Source organism: Balaenoptera physalus (genome assembly GCF_965194825.1).
Source record: "Balaenoptera physalus genome assembly, chromosome: 12".
NCBI classification, from domain to species: domain Eukaryota; kingdom Metazoa; phylum Chordata; class Mammalia; order Artiodactyla; family Balaenopteridae; genus Balaenoptera; species Balaenoptera physalus.
The window spans coordinates 70,543,547-70,559,011 of record NC_138897.1 but is presented as its reverse complement, the minus strand read 5'-3'; the positions used below and the strand labels follow the sequence as shown (position 1 = coordinate 70,559,011).

General features: G+C 59.8%; 2 protein-coding genes across 6 annotated transcripts; one reads left to right on the top strand and one right to left on the bottom strand.

The window, feature by feature from the left end:
- Positions 1–41: 41 nt before the first annotated feature.
- On the bottom strand, positions 42–9,369 carry CCDC116 (coiled-coil domain containing 116). 3 transcript variants are annotated; one of them, XM_082417867.1, is made up of 4 exons: positions 8,852–9,369; positions 7,446–8,009; positions 6,713–7,330; positions 42–5,571 (listed from the first exon to the last, which is right to left on the bottom strand). In XM_082417867.1, exons 1-4 carry the CDS (start codon positions 8,921–8,923, stop codon positions 4,744–4,746), a joined length of 2,082 nt encoding a protein of 693 aa, XP_082273993.1. In that variant the 5' UTR covers positions 8,924–9,369; the 3' UTR covers positions 42–4,743. The 3 variants fall into 3 exon arrangements, with proteins under 3 accessions (XP_082273993.1, XP_082273994.1, XP_082273995.1); XM_082417868.1 differs by having other exon boundaries at positions 6,737–7,330; XM_082417869.1 differs by having other exon boundaries at positions 6,713–7,009.
- Positions 9,370–10,373: 1,004 nt separating this feature from the next.
- Positions 10,374–13,222, top strand: YDJC (YdjC chitooligosaccharide deacetylase homolog). Of its 3 annotated transcripts, none has more exons than XM_082417878.1 (5): positions 10,374–11,571; positions 11,659–11,851; positions 12,015–12,114; positions 12,191–12,368; positions 12,554–13,222. In XM_082417878.1, exons 1-5 carry the CDS (start codon positions 11,408–11,410, stop codon positions 12,921–12,923), a joined length of 1,005 nt encoding a protein of 334 aa, XP_082274004.1. In that variant the 5' UTR covers positions 10,374–11,407; the 3' UTR covers positions 12,924–13,222. The 3 variants fall into 3 exon arrangements, with proteins under 3 accessions (XP_082274004.1, XP_082274005.1, XP_082274006.1); XM_082417879.1 differs by having other exon boundaries at positions 10,400–11,571; positions 11,659–11,818; XM_082417880.1 differs by having other exon boundaries at positions 11,433–11,826.
- Positions 13,223–15,465: the final 2,243 nt, after the last annotated feature.

Genomic DNA, 15,465 nt, shown 5'->3' with positions numbered 1-15,465 from the left:
GCAGCCAATCGCCAGCCCGCACGGCGCTCCGCCTGCACTTCCATTGGGTCCGCGTGGAAAGGACCCGCCCGCAGCTTTCCAGAGCGGCGGCTGGGAGGGGACTGGAGACACGAGGAGGGTTTTGATTGGTCCACGCTTCCGAGGACTCACTAATGAGTACCAAGGGAAGGCCGGGGTAGCGTCGAGCGGAGAGAATGCGGACAGAGCCGAGGGCGCCCCTCCAGCGCCCGCCAGGTCCCCGGACACTCGGTTCGCCAGTTCACGAAGCCCCTTGATCCTAGACCCCCGAGCCCTCAATCATGGTCTCTCCCTCGACCCCTAGATTATGTGCTCACAAGTGGACGCATCTCAGATACTCAGTCACCTGGTCCTTCAGTCCCTGGACCCCGGGATTAACTAATCCCCCAGTCGCTCGGTCATTGCCCACTCTCTGACATTGAGTCACCTCAGTCCCTGGACCCTGGGGTTTCTGAATTCCCTGAGCCACTCATTGACCCCTTCCAGGGCTTCTCATGGTCCCTAGGCCACTGGGCAGCAGAGGGCAGCAGGGAGCTGTGATGTAGAGGGTAGTGGCAGGTGGTCACCAGAAAGCCCCTGAGCTGTCTTGGGAACCTGGAGCTCTGGAAGACCAAGCGACTGGGAACCAAGCCTGGGTGACTGTGTGTCCCAGGCTTGGGACTCACTGCCTTCTCAGAGGGCTGTCAGCTCAGTCGGTATAAGGGGGGAAACTTAAACCACTGTTTATTTATTCATTCGTGGAACATTCTTACATTGAATTCACTCCAAGCCCATCAATTCAGCCCAGCCCAGGAACCGGCTCTGGGATATGTTACTCAATAGGCTGACCACCCGTGCACTTAGTGCACCAGCAAAGCAGGGAGAAAAATTCGTGTTTAATTAAATCATCCAGAATTTTGCATTCAGAAAATCCAGGGTAGAGCCATTTTAATTACAGCAATGGGTTATTTTTTGGTTTTCATGTCTCCCTACCCCCACCCCTGGGGCCATGGGGCTTGTGGGATCTTAGTTCCCCAACCAAGGATAGAACCCGGGCCCCCTGCAGTGGAAGCACAGAGTCTTAACCACTGGACAGTCAGGGAAGTCCTGGTTTTCATGTTTATCATTGTCTTTATTTTGAATTCTATATGGGTCAAGGTGTCTTGATCTTTTCAGTGCTTAGAATATCTAAAATGCTTACGGTAACTTCCCTGGTGGCGCAGTGGTTAAGAATCCGCCTGCCAACACAGGGGACACGGGTTCAAGCCCTGGTCCGGGAAGATCCCACATGCTGAGGAGCAACTAAGTAAGTCCAGTGCACCACAACTGCTGAGCCTGCGCTCTAGAGCCCGCTAGCCACAATTACTGAGCCCACATGCCACAACTACTGAAGACCGTGCACCTAGAGCCCATGCTCTGCAACAAGAGAAGCCACCACAATGAGAAGCCCGTGCACTGCAACGAAGAGTAGCCCCCGCTCGACGCAAGTAGAGAAAGCCCACATGCAGCAATGAAGACCTAACGCAGCCAAAAATAAATAAATGTGTGTCTTTTTAAAAAATGCTTACGGTCTGCCCTGGATTTGGTAGACCGCGCCCTTGAGGGGCCGCCGACCCAGGGCAGAGGGGCTAGAGTACAATCTGGGTGTGTCTTCTCAGACACACCAACAAGCATCTCGAACCTAATATGCCCCAAGCAGGACTCCCCGGTCTCCCTCACACTGCTCCTCCCCCAGGCTTCCAAGTCTCAGGAACGGCACCTCCATTTACAAGTTGTTCAAGCCCCAAACCTGGGATTCATCTTTGATTCCTCTCTTTACCACACTCCTCACATCTACCCCAGCATGTCTTGATGGCTCTGACTCCAAAACAGATTGGAAGGCATCTCTCCTGCATTCCCCGTCACCACCCTAATCCAAGCCACTCCATCTCCCCTTCAGATATCTACCACCCCTCCTAGAAGATTTCCCTGCTACTTGGGCCCCTCCAAGACATTCTCCACCCAGGAAAGTGCTTTCTGTCTTAAAAAGCATAAATCAAGGGCTTCCTTGGTGGCGCAGTGGTTGAGAATCTGCCTGCCAACGCAGGGGACACGGGTTCGAGCCCTGGTCTGGGAAGATCCCACATGCCGCGGAGCAACTAGGCCCGTGAGCCACAACTACTGAGCCTGCACGTCTGGAGCCTGTGCTCCGCAACAAGAGAGGCCGCGATAGTGAGAGGCCCGCGCACCGCGATGAAGAGTGGCCCCCACTTGCTGCAACTAGAGAAAGCCCTCGCACAGAAACGAAGACCCAACACAGCCAAAAATAAATAAATAAATAATTCTTTAAAAAAAAAAAAAAAAGCATAAATCAAGGCACTTCTCTGGCGGTCCAGTGGTTAAGACTTTGCCTTCCAATGGAGGGGGTGCAGGTTTGATCCCTGGTCAGGGAGCTAAGATCCCACATGCCTTGGGGCCAAAAAACCAAAACATAAAACAGAAGCGATATTGTAACAAATTCAATAAAAACTTTTTTTAAAAAGTATAAATCGGATCACGCCAGGTGCCTGCTGAAAGCTGCCAACAGCTTCCCATTGCACTGGGAGCAGACAATGGTAAGGACACAGCGAGTAATCTCCCTGACAGGCAAAGAAAGGGTTCCAAGAGCAGCAGAGACCCCAGGGCTGGAGTCGGGAAGCCAACACGGCTCTCCCTGAGTCTCTGGAGCCTCATGGCTTATCCTAGCTGTTCCTTTTTCCTGCTCACCTCATGGGCAGATGCTCGGGGCCCTCCACCTGGAGACCGCAGTTTGTCTCCAGGTTCAGATTCTCAAGAGGGGATGTGATTGACTCAACTCAGTTCCAGGCACTGCTCAAGGTGCAGTCAGCCAAGGAGGATGGAGAGGTGTTAGTCTCGAAATACATCTGCTAACAATGCCTCCCACCCCTGTGAGCACAAGCTGCTCCTCTCCCAAGTCGTGGAGTCCCTTCCCCCTCCACTTGGATCTGGGCACGCATCGTAATTGGCTTTGACCACGAGAATGCCACAGAAGTGCTGTTTGGGGACTTCCGAGCACAGGCTGCCAGAGCACTCACTGGTGGTTCTTGCTTCCTCCCTCTAGGAAGCCAGCCCCTGCCCAGACAGACCCTTGAATGGCCAGGGGCAATGGGGAGAGAGATGATGGAAGGGGAGGGGCCACGAGGGATGTCCTAGCCTCAGCCCAGCCCCCAGCCGAAAGCAGCACTCCCACCCCAGCCGCTCTGGCTACACCACTGCCAGCTGAGCCCGTAGAACCCCCTCAGAATCATTACAAATGATGATTTTGTTTGAAGCCACTTAAATCTTGGTTTGTTACATGGCAACAACATGGTGCCTGAAACAGGAGCTAAGGGGAGCTGTCTCTAGCATCATGTGCCAGTGGTGCCCAAAGGGGCTGCTCCCACCCCAGGACCTAGATGTGTGCCTCTGAGGCTGGGGTGGGGACATACACTCTTCTCCCTTGAGGACTGGGCAGCAGGACCTGGAAGCCAGCGGGTATTGGATGCACCAGTAGGGCCAATCAACTGTAGCCAAGTGATATGGCAGTAATGTACAAAGCGGCTGTTGTGGTCCGACATGGCGGCAGTGGTGGCAGTGGTGGCCTCGGGGGATAGGCATTAGCACCGAGCATGTGCTCTGAAGGATCCTTGTCACAAGAGCTCTGTGGAAAAATGGGTCCCTGACTCCCCACCCAGGGCCCTGGCCCCTCTGCCAGTCAGAGGAGCAGGTCCTCCTCCCCGAATCACGGGGTCCTCCCTGCCTGGTTCCAGAGGAAGCTCTATAGTTGCTGTGTCCTCATCTGTGGGCCACTGAGCATGGTCAGGCCGGGCCGAGCAGGTCTGGCCTCCGCGCACCTGGCGGGCTCCAGGGGAGGCATGAGAGATCCACCAGCCTCCCCGAAATGGCGGCCTGCTCAGAGACGCTGAGCATCTTCTCTCTGCCATAGGAGCAGGGTGGGGGTGGGGGTGGAGCTGCTCCCTGGGTGAAGATGCCTGAAGGGGAACAAATAGGCTGCCCGAGGAAGGCAGAGGGGAGGAGCTGGGGGCACCGGATGGCCAGAAGCTCCAGGAGAACCCTGGACGTGAGAACCTCTGACCACAGCACCAGCCGAGCCCACAGACCCTTCAAGAGAGAGAGCTGCCTTGCCCAGGGCCTCTGCGGAAGGGATAGTCACACGGCCAGCTGGGTCAGCCAATCCATGGCTTGACCTACCAGCAGCCCCTATGTGACCTCAGGAGCACGAGCTGAGAAATACAAATTAGGAAGACAGGTAGCGGTGGGAGCGTCAGGAGAGGGTGGATACGCCCTGGCAGAGGAGGAGCCCTCGGGAAGTGGGAGTGTGATGCACAGGGGCCGTGGGGTGGGGACCATGAGTCCTAAGAGGCTTGAAGAGGCAGGAAGGTGCAGACTGGAGTGCAGAAGAGCCAGCAGCAGAGCCCAGGAGGTCACGGGGCTCAGGGCACCGGCAGCTGCCGTGGAGGCCTGGCCTAGCTCTCCAGAGATGCTCCTCGGGGGCAGGTGGTCAGAAGGATGGCTGAGATCTGACAGGAAAACCGTGTTCCATCAACACAAGCTTTATTTCTCCCGTTGGCTCCCCTGAGAGGCTCAGCAGAGCTCTTCGTGGGCACCAGCTGTTCTGACCTCTGCTCGGGGCGGGATGGCTGCGAGGGCAGTGGCCGCTGGGGCGGGAGAAGCAGGAGGAGTGGGGCATGGAGCACTCGGTGCACTTCAGGGGCCCCATGGGCAGTCATCGTGGCCCACACCTGAGCCTGCCGCCGTGGTGCTGACCACGGCCTCCTCTTGAGGCTCCGGGGAGCTCTGGGGCTCGCCCTCATCTCCAAAGTCATTCTCGTCCTCTTCCTCCTCCTCTCCATCCTCCTCCTCGTCCTCCTCCTCCTCGTCCTCCTCCTCCTCCTCGATGCTCTGGTGATCCTCCATGTCCACTGTCTGGTTGGACTGATGGGAGGCCATGCCGGTGTTGGCGGAGGACAGGAACAGCTTGGGCTCTGGCGGTCTGGTGGGCTCCTGCTCCGCGGCTGCCGGGAGCTCCTGTGAGGCGAGCAGCCAGGGGCCCGGGGACCTCATGTTGAGGCGGGACCCTGTGGGCTTGTCCTGGACCCTGTGGGTCCTGGCGGCCAGCTCGGATGGCACGGTGGGTGTCCGCATGCTGCGCTGGGGGGTGCTGTGCTGGGAGGTGTGCCGGGAAGGGGGCCGGGATGCCCGCTGGGGTGACCACTGGCTAAACTCGGCCTCCTCCAGCCTGCGCAGCAGGCAGCTCCAGTCGATCGTGGAGGACAGACGGACGCGCGAGCCCTTCACCTTCCTGAAGCCCAGGAAAAGGTCCAGGAGTGCCTCAGTGATGGGGAAGGAGATGAAGCCCAGCTGCCCAGTGAGGTTCTTCTCAAACCTGTACTTGCAGGCAAGCAAGGACACAGCCTGGCCCTTCAGGTAGTCAACGAACTCCTCGTGCCAGGGGTTGGAGAGGCGGGACATGGTGGTGGACTTGGACAGGATGGAGGGCAGCGTCTTCTTCTTGGTGAACTTGTAACTGGGGCTCTGTGTGGCAGCAGGGAGGGAAAGGGAGACATGTCATCCACTCCTGCCTGCCACCCTGGGTGCCCTCCCCCCCAGAGCATCCTCCGCGTCACCCACACGGCGCCACGCTCAGTCCACTTGGGGTGCGGCCTCACCACATCTGCTCTGCTGGCCCGATGGAGAGCTGAGCTGGGGTCCTGCGTGCTGGCCCACCTCCCACTTACCACCCTGTTGTCATGCCAGCCACACCAGTCAGGCCCGGGGCAAGGCCAGTGACATCAGTCACTGTGTCAGCCAAAAGGGAGCCTGCACAACCCTCGCTCAGGCCAGGGTTCAGAGGAGGGAAGCACGCCTGGGCTTCGATGGGTGAAAGCAGGGTCAGGGGCCACACTGGGGAGCCGCCAGGGTGAAGCCACCAAGTCCTCTCCGCACCCTTCCCAAGCAACTCCCTCTCAGCGGGGCAGACACACTGGAGAGTCCTGTCCTGGGCAGCAGGACCAGAGGGGGCTAGACCTCAGACACAGGGCCCTACTCTGGGCTCAGGCCACTGTCCACGAGGGACAGGACCCTCCACACATGGGAGGGCCTCTGAGATTCACATGCAAACGTTAAAAAAATACCCAGAATAAAAAATAGCCTTTATTCATCTTTGACAACTCGTGGTAGTAGCTAGGCCAGGATTCCTGGTCCCCTCATCAGCTCATCCCCTACTCAGGCGGTTTTCACAAGGGCAGGGCAAGAGACCTGGACCCTGGGCACCTGCTAGTGACAGTGGCCGCTAGGAGCGGTGGCGATAGGAGCCCTTCCACTGCAAACCCGTCCCTAAGACCCCTGGCCCCAACCTTGAGGAGGTCACCTCCGGATACGGCACAGCAGGAGATGGCAAGAAGCCCCTTACCACGGAGGTGTGGGGTGAGAACCTGGGGAGGTGGTGGGAGGAGGACGGGCGGGAGGAGGCCAGCGGAGCTGAGACCGGGGTGGTGACGTGGGTCTGTCGGGAGGGCACTTTCACCACAATCCCGGTGGCGGGCAGGGTAAGGTGCAGGCTCCGCCAGGGCTGGGCCCTCTGGCTGGAGCTCAGGGGCCCAGAAGTGGGCATGGGTAGTCTCCGTACTTTGGGGTCCTGGTCAAGCCCCTCCTGCCTGGGGTAGGGTGAAGGGACCTTGGGCTCTTCTGTGGGTGTCACCTCAAGCCTGAACCTGGTGGCCACTTGGGTGCTAGACACCGGGGAGCCACCTTCCTTGTCCTTGCCGCGTCCCCTGTACTTGATGCTCTTTCTGTGCTCCATCCTGGGGCTGGAGGTTGTGGTGGGCAGCAAATCGTAGGGCTCCTCCGCATCAATGGGTGTGGCCAGCTTGGAGCTGGACTCTGGGGAGGGCTCCCATTCCGACGGGAAGAGAGGGCAGCCGTCTCGGCGGCAGGCACCACTGAGCTTGTCCACAGCCTGGTTGACCACGTCCTGCAGGGCGGGGAACAGGTGGTGCTCAGCCAGGAAGTCCAGGGTCCGATGGGGCTCTCGGAGCGCACAGTAGCCGGGCAGGTCGAAGGACCCTGGCTGGCTCAGCAAAGACTTCATCTCCTTGTTCAGCTCTCGCTTGAGGAAGATCAGCTCCCGCTCTGCTGGCCCCAGCTCTGACGCTTCGGGAGTGCCTGAGCTCGAGCCCAGCAGGCCTGAGAACCAGGACAGGGGCTGCTCTAGGGTCCACTGGCTGCTGGTCTGGCTGCCTAGTGAGTCCCATGGCAGGGAGTCCCCGTGGGGGCGGGACTGCCCCAGGCCTTTCTGCAGAGAGAGGAGGACTCTCAGAGGCGTCCAGGGGCAGCCAAGCCAGGCCTGGCCCTGGGCTCTGGGCTGGGGTCCACCCCCGCCCCACCTGGGCTGCAGCCCCAGGCCTCACCCTTCTGTTCTCCAGCTGCAGCAGCCGTTTGAGGTTCTTCTCCAGCAGGAGTTTGTCCTTCATGGGTGGCAGTGCACCCAAGCTGCGGGCACCCAGGTTGCTGTCCCAGCTATGGGAGCCCGGCCAGTTGGCCGTGAAGCTGCTGTGGGAGTCGGACATGGAGCTGGAGCAGGACGGGTAATTGTTGGGGCGCCCCAGGCAGAGGCTCGGCCGGGTGCAGCGCTGGTGCACGGTACTGAGGATGGGCCGGGCCCGCGCCCGACGCCCACCCCTTGGCAACTCCATCAGGTCCTCCACCTCCACCAGTGGCACCCCAGCCTCTGTCTTTACGGTGGCCATGCGCTCAGTTGCCTCCTCCACCACCGTCTGCAGGCTGTCCAGCACCTGACCCTCGACAAGGAAATCCAGGAAGCTTCTGAAGGGTCGAGGGCCCTTGGGGTTTCGGCGGTGGCTGCGGAGCCCTGAACTGCCTGAGGGGCCGTGCATCGAAGTGGGGTGTGGTGTGTGGCCCAGCTTGGAGGCTTGCCCCATTTCCGGGAACAGTGACTTCTTAGGTGGCTGGACCTGAGCAGACAGGCATATCACAGTGGGCAGTGATGCCCCATGGGGGGAGGGGTCCCCTGGGGTCCTCCTCCTAGGGCACCAGGAACTGGGTGGGAAGTGGGCAGTGGAAGAAACTGTTTTTTTTTTTTTGGGCCGTGCCACGCAGCATGCAGGATCTTAGTTCCCCAACCAGGGACTGAACCCGTGCCCCCTGCTGTGGAAGCGTGGAGTCTTAACAACTGGACTGCCAGGGAAGTCCCAGGAACTAGGTTTTGGAGCCAGGCAGCCCTGGATTTGGACCCTGGCTCTGCCAGCTTCAGGCCATGTGACTGTGGGCACTAAGGCCCCTCTTGAGGTCCGACTTCCTCTCTTGTAAAGTGGGGATCTGTTCAGGGTTGCCCTGAAGCTTCCCTGACACGTACATTTCACATACCCAAGACCTGGCTGGGGAGTCTAAAAGCCCACTTCTGCCCTCACCCAGGACATGAATCACAAAACCCCTTGAGCCCCGTCCCCACTGCTGGTCTGTACAGACTACCTGTGGTCCTGAGCCCTGTGCGCCCCATGGCTGCTTCTGCCCCTCGAGCCGTAGGCCCCGAGTAGACTCTATGCTCCCACTCTGGAGTCCTACTCCACCATGCCCCTCCCAGTCCGAGATCAGGGGGACACAGGGAATGAGACGGAGACCGAGGTGACTAGGTAGGGCCCAGCAGGGGTAACTAGGAGTGGTCAAGGCAACAGGTCACTAAGAGGTCCAGAGAGGACATCAGCAGGAAGTGAGAAAGGGGGCTGTGATCTGGGGCGCCAGAACTGGTGGGGAACATGTTGGAGGCTCAGAGTTGGGCCCTGCTGGGCACACTTACCCGGGCCACGTAGGTGGTGTGGCCAGCCTCGTCGTCCGCCAAGTATCCCGAATGGTGGCGACAGCTGGTCATGGTGTAGGTGGCCGGGCCCGCTGCCCTCTTCCTCTCTCGTTGGTTCCGCGATGCAGCCGCAGATTCCTCTCTGCACCGGGCGGGGAGATGGTGTGAGGGTGCCCCCAGCCCTCAGTGGGTCTGCGTCTCCCTCCGTCCGTGGGCCGCTGGTCTCTGGCTCCCCGCACCCCACGTCCTTCACATGTCCGGCAGGTCCTCTGCTCGGAGCCCCGTGGGCGTCTCAGCACCGTCCGTGTCCAGAGAAGTCGGGGCTGGGGCCCCCGAGGGAGTGCGCATTCAGTCTCCGTCCATCTCTGGGCCCAGTGCGTCTGCCCTCCGTCCTCCTGGCCCTGGTTCCCCGGTCCCGGGCGACCCGGCCCCGGCGACCCGCTCACCAAGTCCGCGCCCGCTGGGCACACGCTCCGGTGCGGCCCGCGCTGAGATCCTGGCGTCCGCTCCGCTCGGGGCCGCCGGCGGGCCTGCTCATTTTGCATGCCGCGTCCTGATTGGCTCGCGCCGCGCCGTTCGCCGCCCGCTTCCGCGGCACAATAGTTGGGGCGGGGCCCACGCGGCTCCTCCCCCACCTTGCCTCTTTTGCCCCGCCCACATTCGCAGAGGGAGCGGAAAGCTGCCCCTGCTGCTGACCGGCTCGGTGCGGCTTGGAGGGGAACCTAAGGGACAAAGCCACGGCCTCTCCCGGTGACACAAGCACCTTCCTCGGCTACCCTCTTGGTCGCTGAGTTGTCCTGGGCTCCTGCTCGCTGACTGCTCCTTTCCAGGGTCCTCCCCTCGCCCAGTGTGGACACCCCAGGGTCTGTCCCCAGCGCAGTGGGAGGAGTCCCGGCTCTAAGTCACAGATGAGCTTCACCTCCTAGCTTTGCTCTTTCCTGCCGGTGTGACTCAACTTCTTTAATCACCTGCTCCTTCTCTGTAAGTGGAGCTGAGCGTCCTTCCACATGGGTTTGGAGAGTACATCAAATCTTCCTACAACACACCCGCACCCTGATAAGACCCTGTAAATCTTTACCTCCTCTCCCTCCTTTCCCTCTCTGCCCCGGAGGCCTTCCTAATGCAAACCCCCCCACCCCCAGGAGTCACCTCCTCGGAGAAGCCTTCCCAGAGGGCCCATCCCCCCAACAGAATTACGGCACACCCCATCCCAGACTCTGCCACACCGTGTTGTTATCTGACTGTCAGATCGCGCTCCTTGGAGATAGGAACTGCGGCGCTCACCCCTAACCTATGGTCTAATACCAGTAGGTGCTCATTAAATGTGACTTTCCTCCTTCCAATAGCGGACCCTCAGGGCCTCTGGCCTTTCCAGGACCAGCTTCCCAGTGGCTGAGATCCCACACTTTAATCACCACTATTGAACACAATAGTCCTTATGCCAAAAACTTGGTGAAGGGCTCTTTGAGGCCTCCAGTTCTTACAAACGTCCTCACGGAGGTGGGTATTATCTGTTATTTTCCAGTTCGGCTCTGTCGTCTTGGCCCCTGACCTGGGGGCAAGCAGGGCGTAGAGGACCAGAGCAGACCAGAGGCAGGCCAGAGCTCCGGAGGTCAGTCCCAGCTCCACTGCTCCCCACAGAGTCACGCAGGGCAAGACACTACCCCTCCCAGCCTCAGTTTCCTCATCTGTAAAACAGGAATGACATGACCAACCTCATAGGCTGGACACAAATACTGCACTTTCCACTGGGAAAATCAAGACAGCCACATCACAGTGAAAACCCTGGCTGTCAACCATGGTGATTATTTGTAAAGTCATTGGTAAGGAAAGCTTTTCTAGATCACAGAGGAAAAAAAGAGGTCATGAGTGTAAAAGTTGTAGCCTGGCACAGAGCTCAAGAGATGGAAGCTGCGACTCATGCTTTCTGAAACAAAGCCATTGGTGTACATTCTTTCTTTCATGTTCTTATTGTTCAGAGCTTTTACAAATCAAGAAAAAGCCTCATCTTAGAAAATCAGCAAAAGACAAATAGGCAATTTGAAAAAGAAGAAATACAAATAACTAATAAAAACATGAAAAAGTTCAGTCACTATCAAAAAAATGAAACACTACAAGAATGAGATAACACTGATGTGATCATTGTCTTCTCAAAACAACCCAAAAATTTTGTGAAGGAGCAGAAAACTTGGGTGTATTTATTTGCTTAGAGAAAATACCGGGAGACAGTACCCGGAAAGTGAACGGTGGTGATCTTGGGGGAGGATAAGAGATTTTTTTTCTTCAGGTTTGATTTTTCCGTTTTTCATATTAAACATTTCTGCAGTCACTGGCAGTTTCGCGTTGCCATAAACCGGGCCGCGGTCCGGGTGGGGCGGGGCACTTTGGGTGGCTGGCGGTTGCAGGGATCCCCGGAACCAGCAGGTGGCGAGAACAAAGGCCAAAGCGCGGGCGCGCCAGGCGCGTGCGTCGGGGCGGGGCCTCGTGCCGCGTCTGGGGCGGGGCCTGGACTGTCCGGCCCTAGCCCCACGGTCCCGAACAGCTGGTGGAGGGACCATGGCCCGGCCCCGTGTGCGGCTGGTAGTCACGGCAGATGACTTTGGTTACTGCCCGCGGCGCGACGAGGGCATCGTAGAAGCCTTCCTGGCGGGGGCTGTGACCAGCGTGTCCCTGCTGGTCAACGGCGCGGCCGCCGAGAGCGCGGCTGAGCTGGCCCGCAGGTGAGCAGCGGCCCCCTGCAGGGTCCGGGCGGGCTTGGGGGCCGCCGCCCCGCGCCTCCGATGCTCCCGCTCGCGCTCCGCCCGCAGGCACCGAATCCCCACGGGCCTCCACGCCAACCTATCCGAGGGCCGCCCCGTGGGCCCGGCCCGCCACGGCGCCTCGTCGCTGCTCGGCCCCGAAGGCTTCTTCCTCGGCAAGATGGGATTCCGGGAGGCGGTGGCGGCCGGAGAGGTGGTCTTGCCCCAGGTGCGGAGGTGCGGCTTCAGGAAGATGCTCTTGGTGACTCCCCCAAAGCTCCGCCCCGAGGGTACCGTGCGCAGAATTGGGCTCTGGATGCCTTCCTGGTTCAAACACAGGGGCGACCACAGGGGACCACATGGACGGGGTCCTCCTGGGTAGCTGCTTCCAGACGTTCAATGTACCGATCACCTTCTTACTCCAGGTTCGAGGAGAGCTGGAGGCCCAGTTGAGCCGTTTCCGGGAATTACTGGGCAGGGACCCTACTCACGTGGACGGGCACCAGCACGTGCACGTGCTCCCAGGTGCGTGGGTTGGTGCTCCCAGGCCGGGGTGGGGGGTTGCTGCACGTGCCTCTCCCTGACTCTGCCCCGCCCGCAGGAGTGTGCCAGGTGTTCGCCGAGGCGCTGCAGGCCTGCGGGGTGCGCTTCACTAGGCTGCCGATGGAGCGCGGGGTGGGCAGCTGCACGTGGCTCGAGGCCCCAGCGCGCGCCTTCGCCTGCTCCGTGGAGCAAGACGCCCGCGCCGCCATGGGCCCCTTTGCCCGCCACGGCCTACGGTAAGGCCCCCTGCCCCCTGCCGGGCCCAAGTCCCAGTGTGTCCAGCTAGCCGCTCACCTTGGCCAGCTGTGTCCGTTTCTCATCTTCGACCAGTGTTGTCCCCACCCCAGATCCGTCCCGCCCCCGGCCTACCCCTGCCCATTGCGGCCCTGCAGTCTTGCCGCTGATGCCCCGGTATCTACAGGTGGACCGATGTCTTCGTGGGCCTGAGCACCTGTGGCCGGCACATGTCCACTCACCACGTGTCAGGGGCACTGGCTAGGGCCCTGGAGGGTATACCCACTGGACGCGCAGTGACAGCCGAGCTGATGGCACACCCCGGCTATCCGAGTGTGCCTCCGGCTGGGGGCAGCGGTGAGGGTCCTGATGCCTTTTCCTGCTCCTGGGAGCGCCTACACGAGCTGCGTGTCCTCACGGCACCGGTGCTGTGGGCTCAGCTTGCCCAGGATGGCGTGCAGCTCTGCGCCCTCCACGAGCTAGACTCCAAGAGGCCCGGAGAGGGGACCCCCAGCGAAGCCACTCTGGAAACCTTTCTGGAGCCCTCCCCACTGTGACCCTGGCAGACAGCCAAGCATTAACGTCCCTTGGTGCCCAGGAAGGGAACTGGGTCCCAGAGCAGGCTGTGACTTCCTGGGCTGGATGCTGCCACCTCTGTGCCCAGGTCCTCATGGTTCAGAGTGGCGGCAGAGTTTCTGCAAGCCCTCTGGCTGCAGGTGGCAGCCATGACCTCTGGGCCTGGGGCCTGCCAAGCATTGGGTGGGGGGCGGGTGTCACAGTGCCGTGTAAGCATCTTCCTTGTTTGGGTGCATGGGGCAGAGATGGCTGTTATTAATAAAGTAACGTGTCCTGTAAACTTGGGCGTTTATAGACTGTGCCCAGGAAACCTTCCCAGACACAAGAAGGACACGAAACTCCTTCGGGGCCCACCGAGGTCACTGTTCCAGAAAAGATCTGCAGTGCCTCCACCTTTGGCGCTGCTCATGCTTAGGCTCTCTTCATTCTTTTCTTTTGGTGGGGGTGGGTAGGAGGAGGGGAGTGAGGGGTTGGAAGAATGTCTCACTAGGCTACTTTTTGGGAGGCATATTATAATCTCAGTTTTGACTTTAAAGACATCACCTGTTCGAAGTAAGCAGCCCTTTGCCATCCTAGGGGATGGGTCTGAGGAGGTCCTGAAAACTTGCAGGAGTGTGTTTACATTTTTCCAGGAGGGATGGTCTTCTACGGAAATGGCACCCCTGGTGATGTATAGATGCCCTGTGACCGGGGCTCCTGTGGCCTGGATCAAGGCGATGCCGGGAGCAGATGGAAGCCCATGTGGTCCTTCTTGTCTCATGTAATCTCACATCATCATGCCTGTGTGCAGGCACCGGTGCCCCCATTTTGCAGACCTAGAGATGGGAGTGGGGGAGGAGAGCTGTGAAGCTGCCTGTTCATTTACTCAACATGCACTGGGCCTTAGTCTGTACCAAGCATGGAACCAGGGCCAAAAGAGCTCTGCACTTTCTAAAGGGGTGAGGGTAGGGCCCCATCCCCTTGACTGGTGGCTTCAGCCCCCTCTTTCTGGCTCCATCCTCTACCCCTACCCTTCCTCTGACCTTGACTTCTCCAGCCGCAGGCCCTTTCCTCCCCCATTTCGTCCAGGGCTGTGAACTGGAATGGCTGTGAGTGTGGCCGTGGCCTCCTCGCCCCGGCCCGCTGGAGTCTGGCCGTGCTCCCACAAGCTGCTGGCTGGAGCTGGGCAGCAAGCACAGAGGCACCTCCCTCGAGGCGGGTCTGTTGTTCTGAGAGGAGGCAGCTGGCTGTATGACTCTGGGGCCCAGGAGAGAGGTGTGGGTGACAAGGGAGAGACTGGGGGGTCTGCACAGATGTTGGAGGAAGCTGTGGGAGTGGCCACTGTCACCCAGGGAGCCAGAGAGGGAGCAGCAGAGATGAGGGCCCAGACCAGCCCTAGGCCATGGGCACTGAAGAACAGAGAGAAGGGGACAAGAAGGCAGAGGGCCCATTTCGAGGCTGGTCACTGGCATCCCACCAGGGAGATGGGTATTTTTCACATAAAACCTGCTGTGCCCAGAACGGCCCAGGCTCGGGGTTTACTGTTAGCCACCAATTCATCAGGCACGGAGGATCTGCTCCATGCCAGGCTGGGGCTGGGAGCTGGGACACAGCCTGCAAGGAGCTCACGGTCTGGTACACACACAGGGACAGTCATGTGACCGGGCTGCAGTGGGGGGTGGGAGTACACAGCAAAGCATGGGGACAAAGCCTCTGTGATGTTGAGGAGACTTCCACTCTGGTGACAGTCCGCACAACACCCCCAGGAGACCAGGCTGCCAGCACCCAGGTAACAGCCCTTTACCAAGTGCGGCCTGGGCCAGGCACTGTGCTGTGCAAGATCTGACCTTCAGCTCTGCTCCTGGGGCAGGTGTGCCGTTCCCCCTCGTGCATGAGGGAAGCAGGCGAGGAGGAGCCAGTGCAGACCGGCAGGAGGATTGAGGCTCAGGTGCAGCCCTGCAGGGTGCGGCACAGACATGCTGCCAAGGGAAGACAGCGAGAGCAGGGCTGAGGCCACCCCCTGTGGACTTGGCACTGCGAAGTCCAGGGACCTGGCCAGAGGAGCCCCAGGGGGCAGGAGGACACCAGAAGCCAGGCCAAGGTGATGCAGTCATTGCGTATCTCGAGCTGAACAATGAACAGAGTGAGGAAGGCGAGAGGACGGTGGCCACCGAGTGGAGGGAGTTGAGAGGGTCTCACAGACTTTAGGGAGGGTCTGTGGCTGTGTCTGGGCTCAAAGGGAGCCAGTCGTGGGAGGTGAGGGCACTGGAGCCAGGCTGTAAGAGCACAGGCCAGGGGCCCTTGACCGAGTCACTTTCCTCCTCTGTGAAAGCAGCGTAATGGTGCCCGCGGGTCTGTCCTGAGAGTTAGGACAGGGCTAGGACGAGCAGAGTCCCCACTGATGATCAAGTAAGGCCCCCAGCCTCCTTGCTTTCTGGTGCCCCAGAAACTTGCCCCAGGAAGTTCCCTCTTGGACTGCAGGCCTAGCTGTCAGGGTCTCAGCTGGTGTCAGACACCAAGCAGAGGACTCAGCTGACCGTAAGT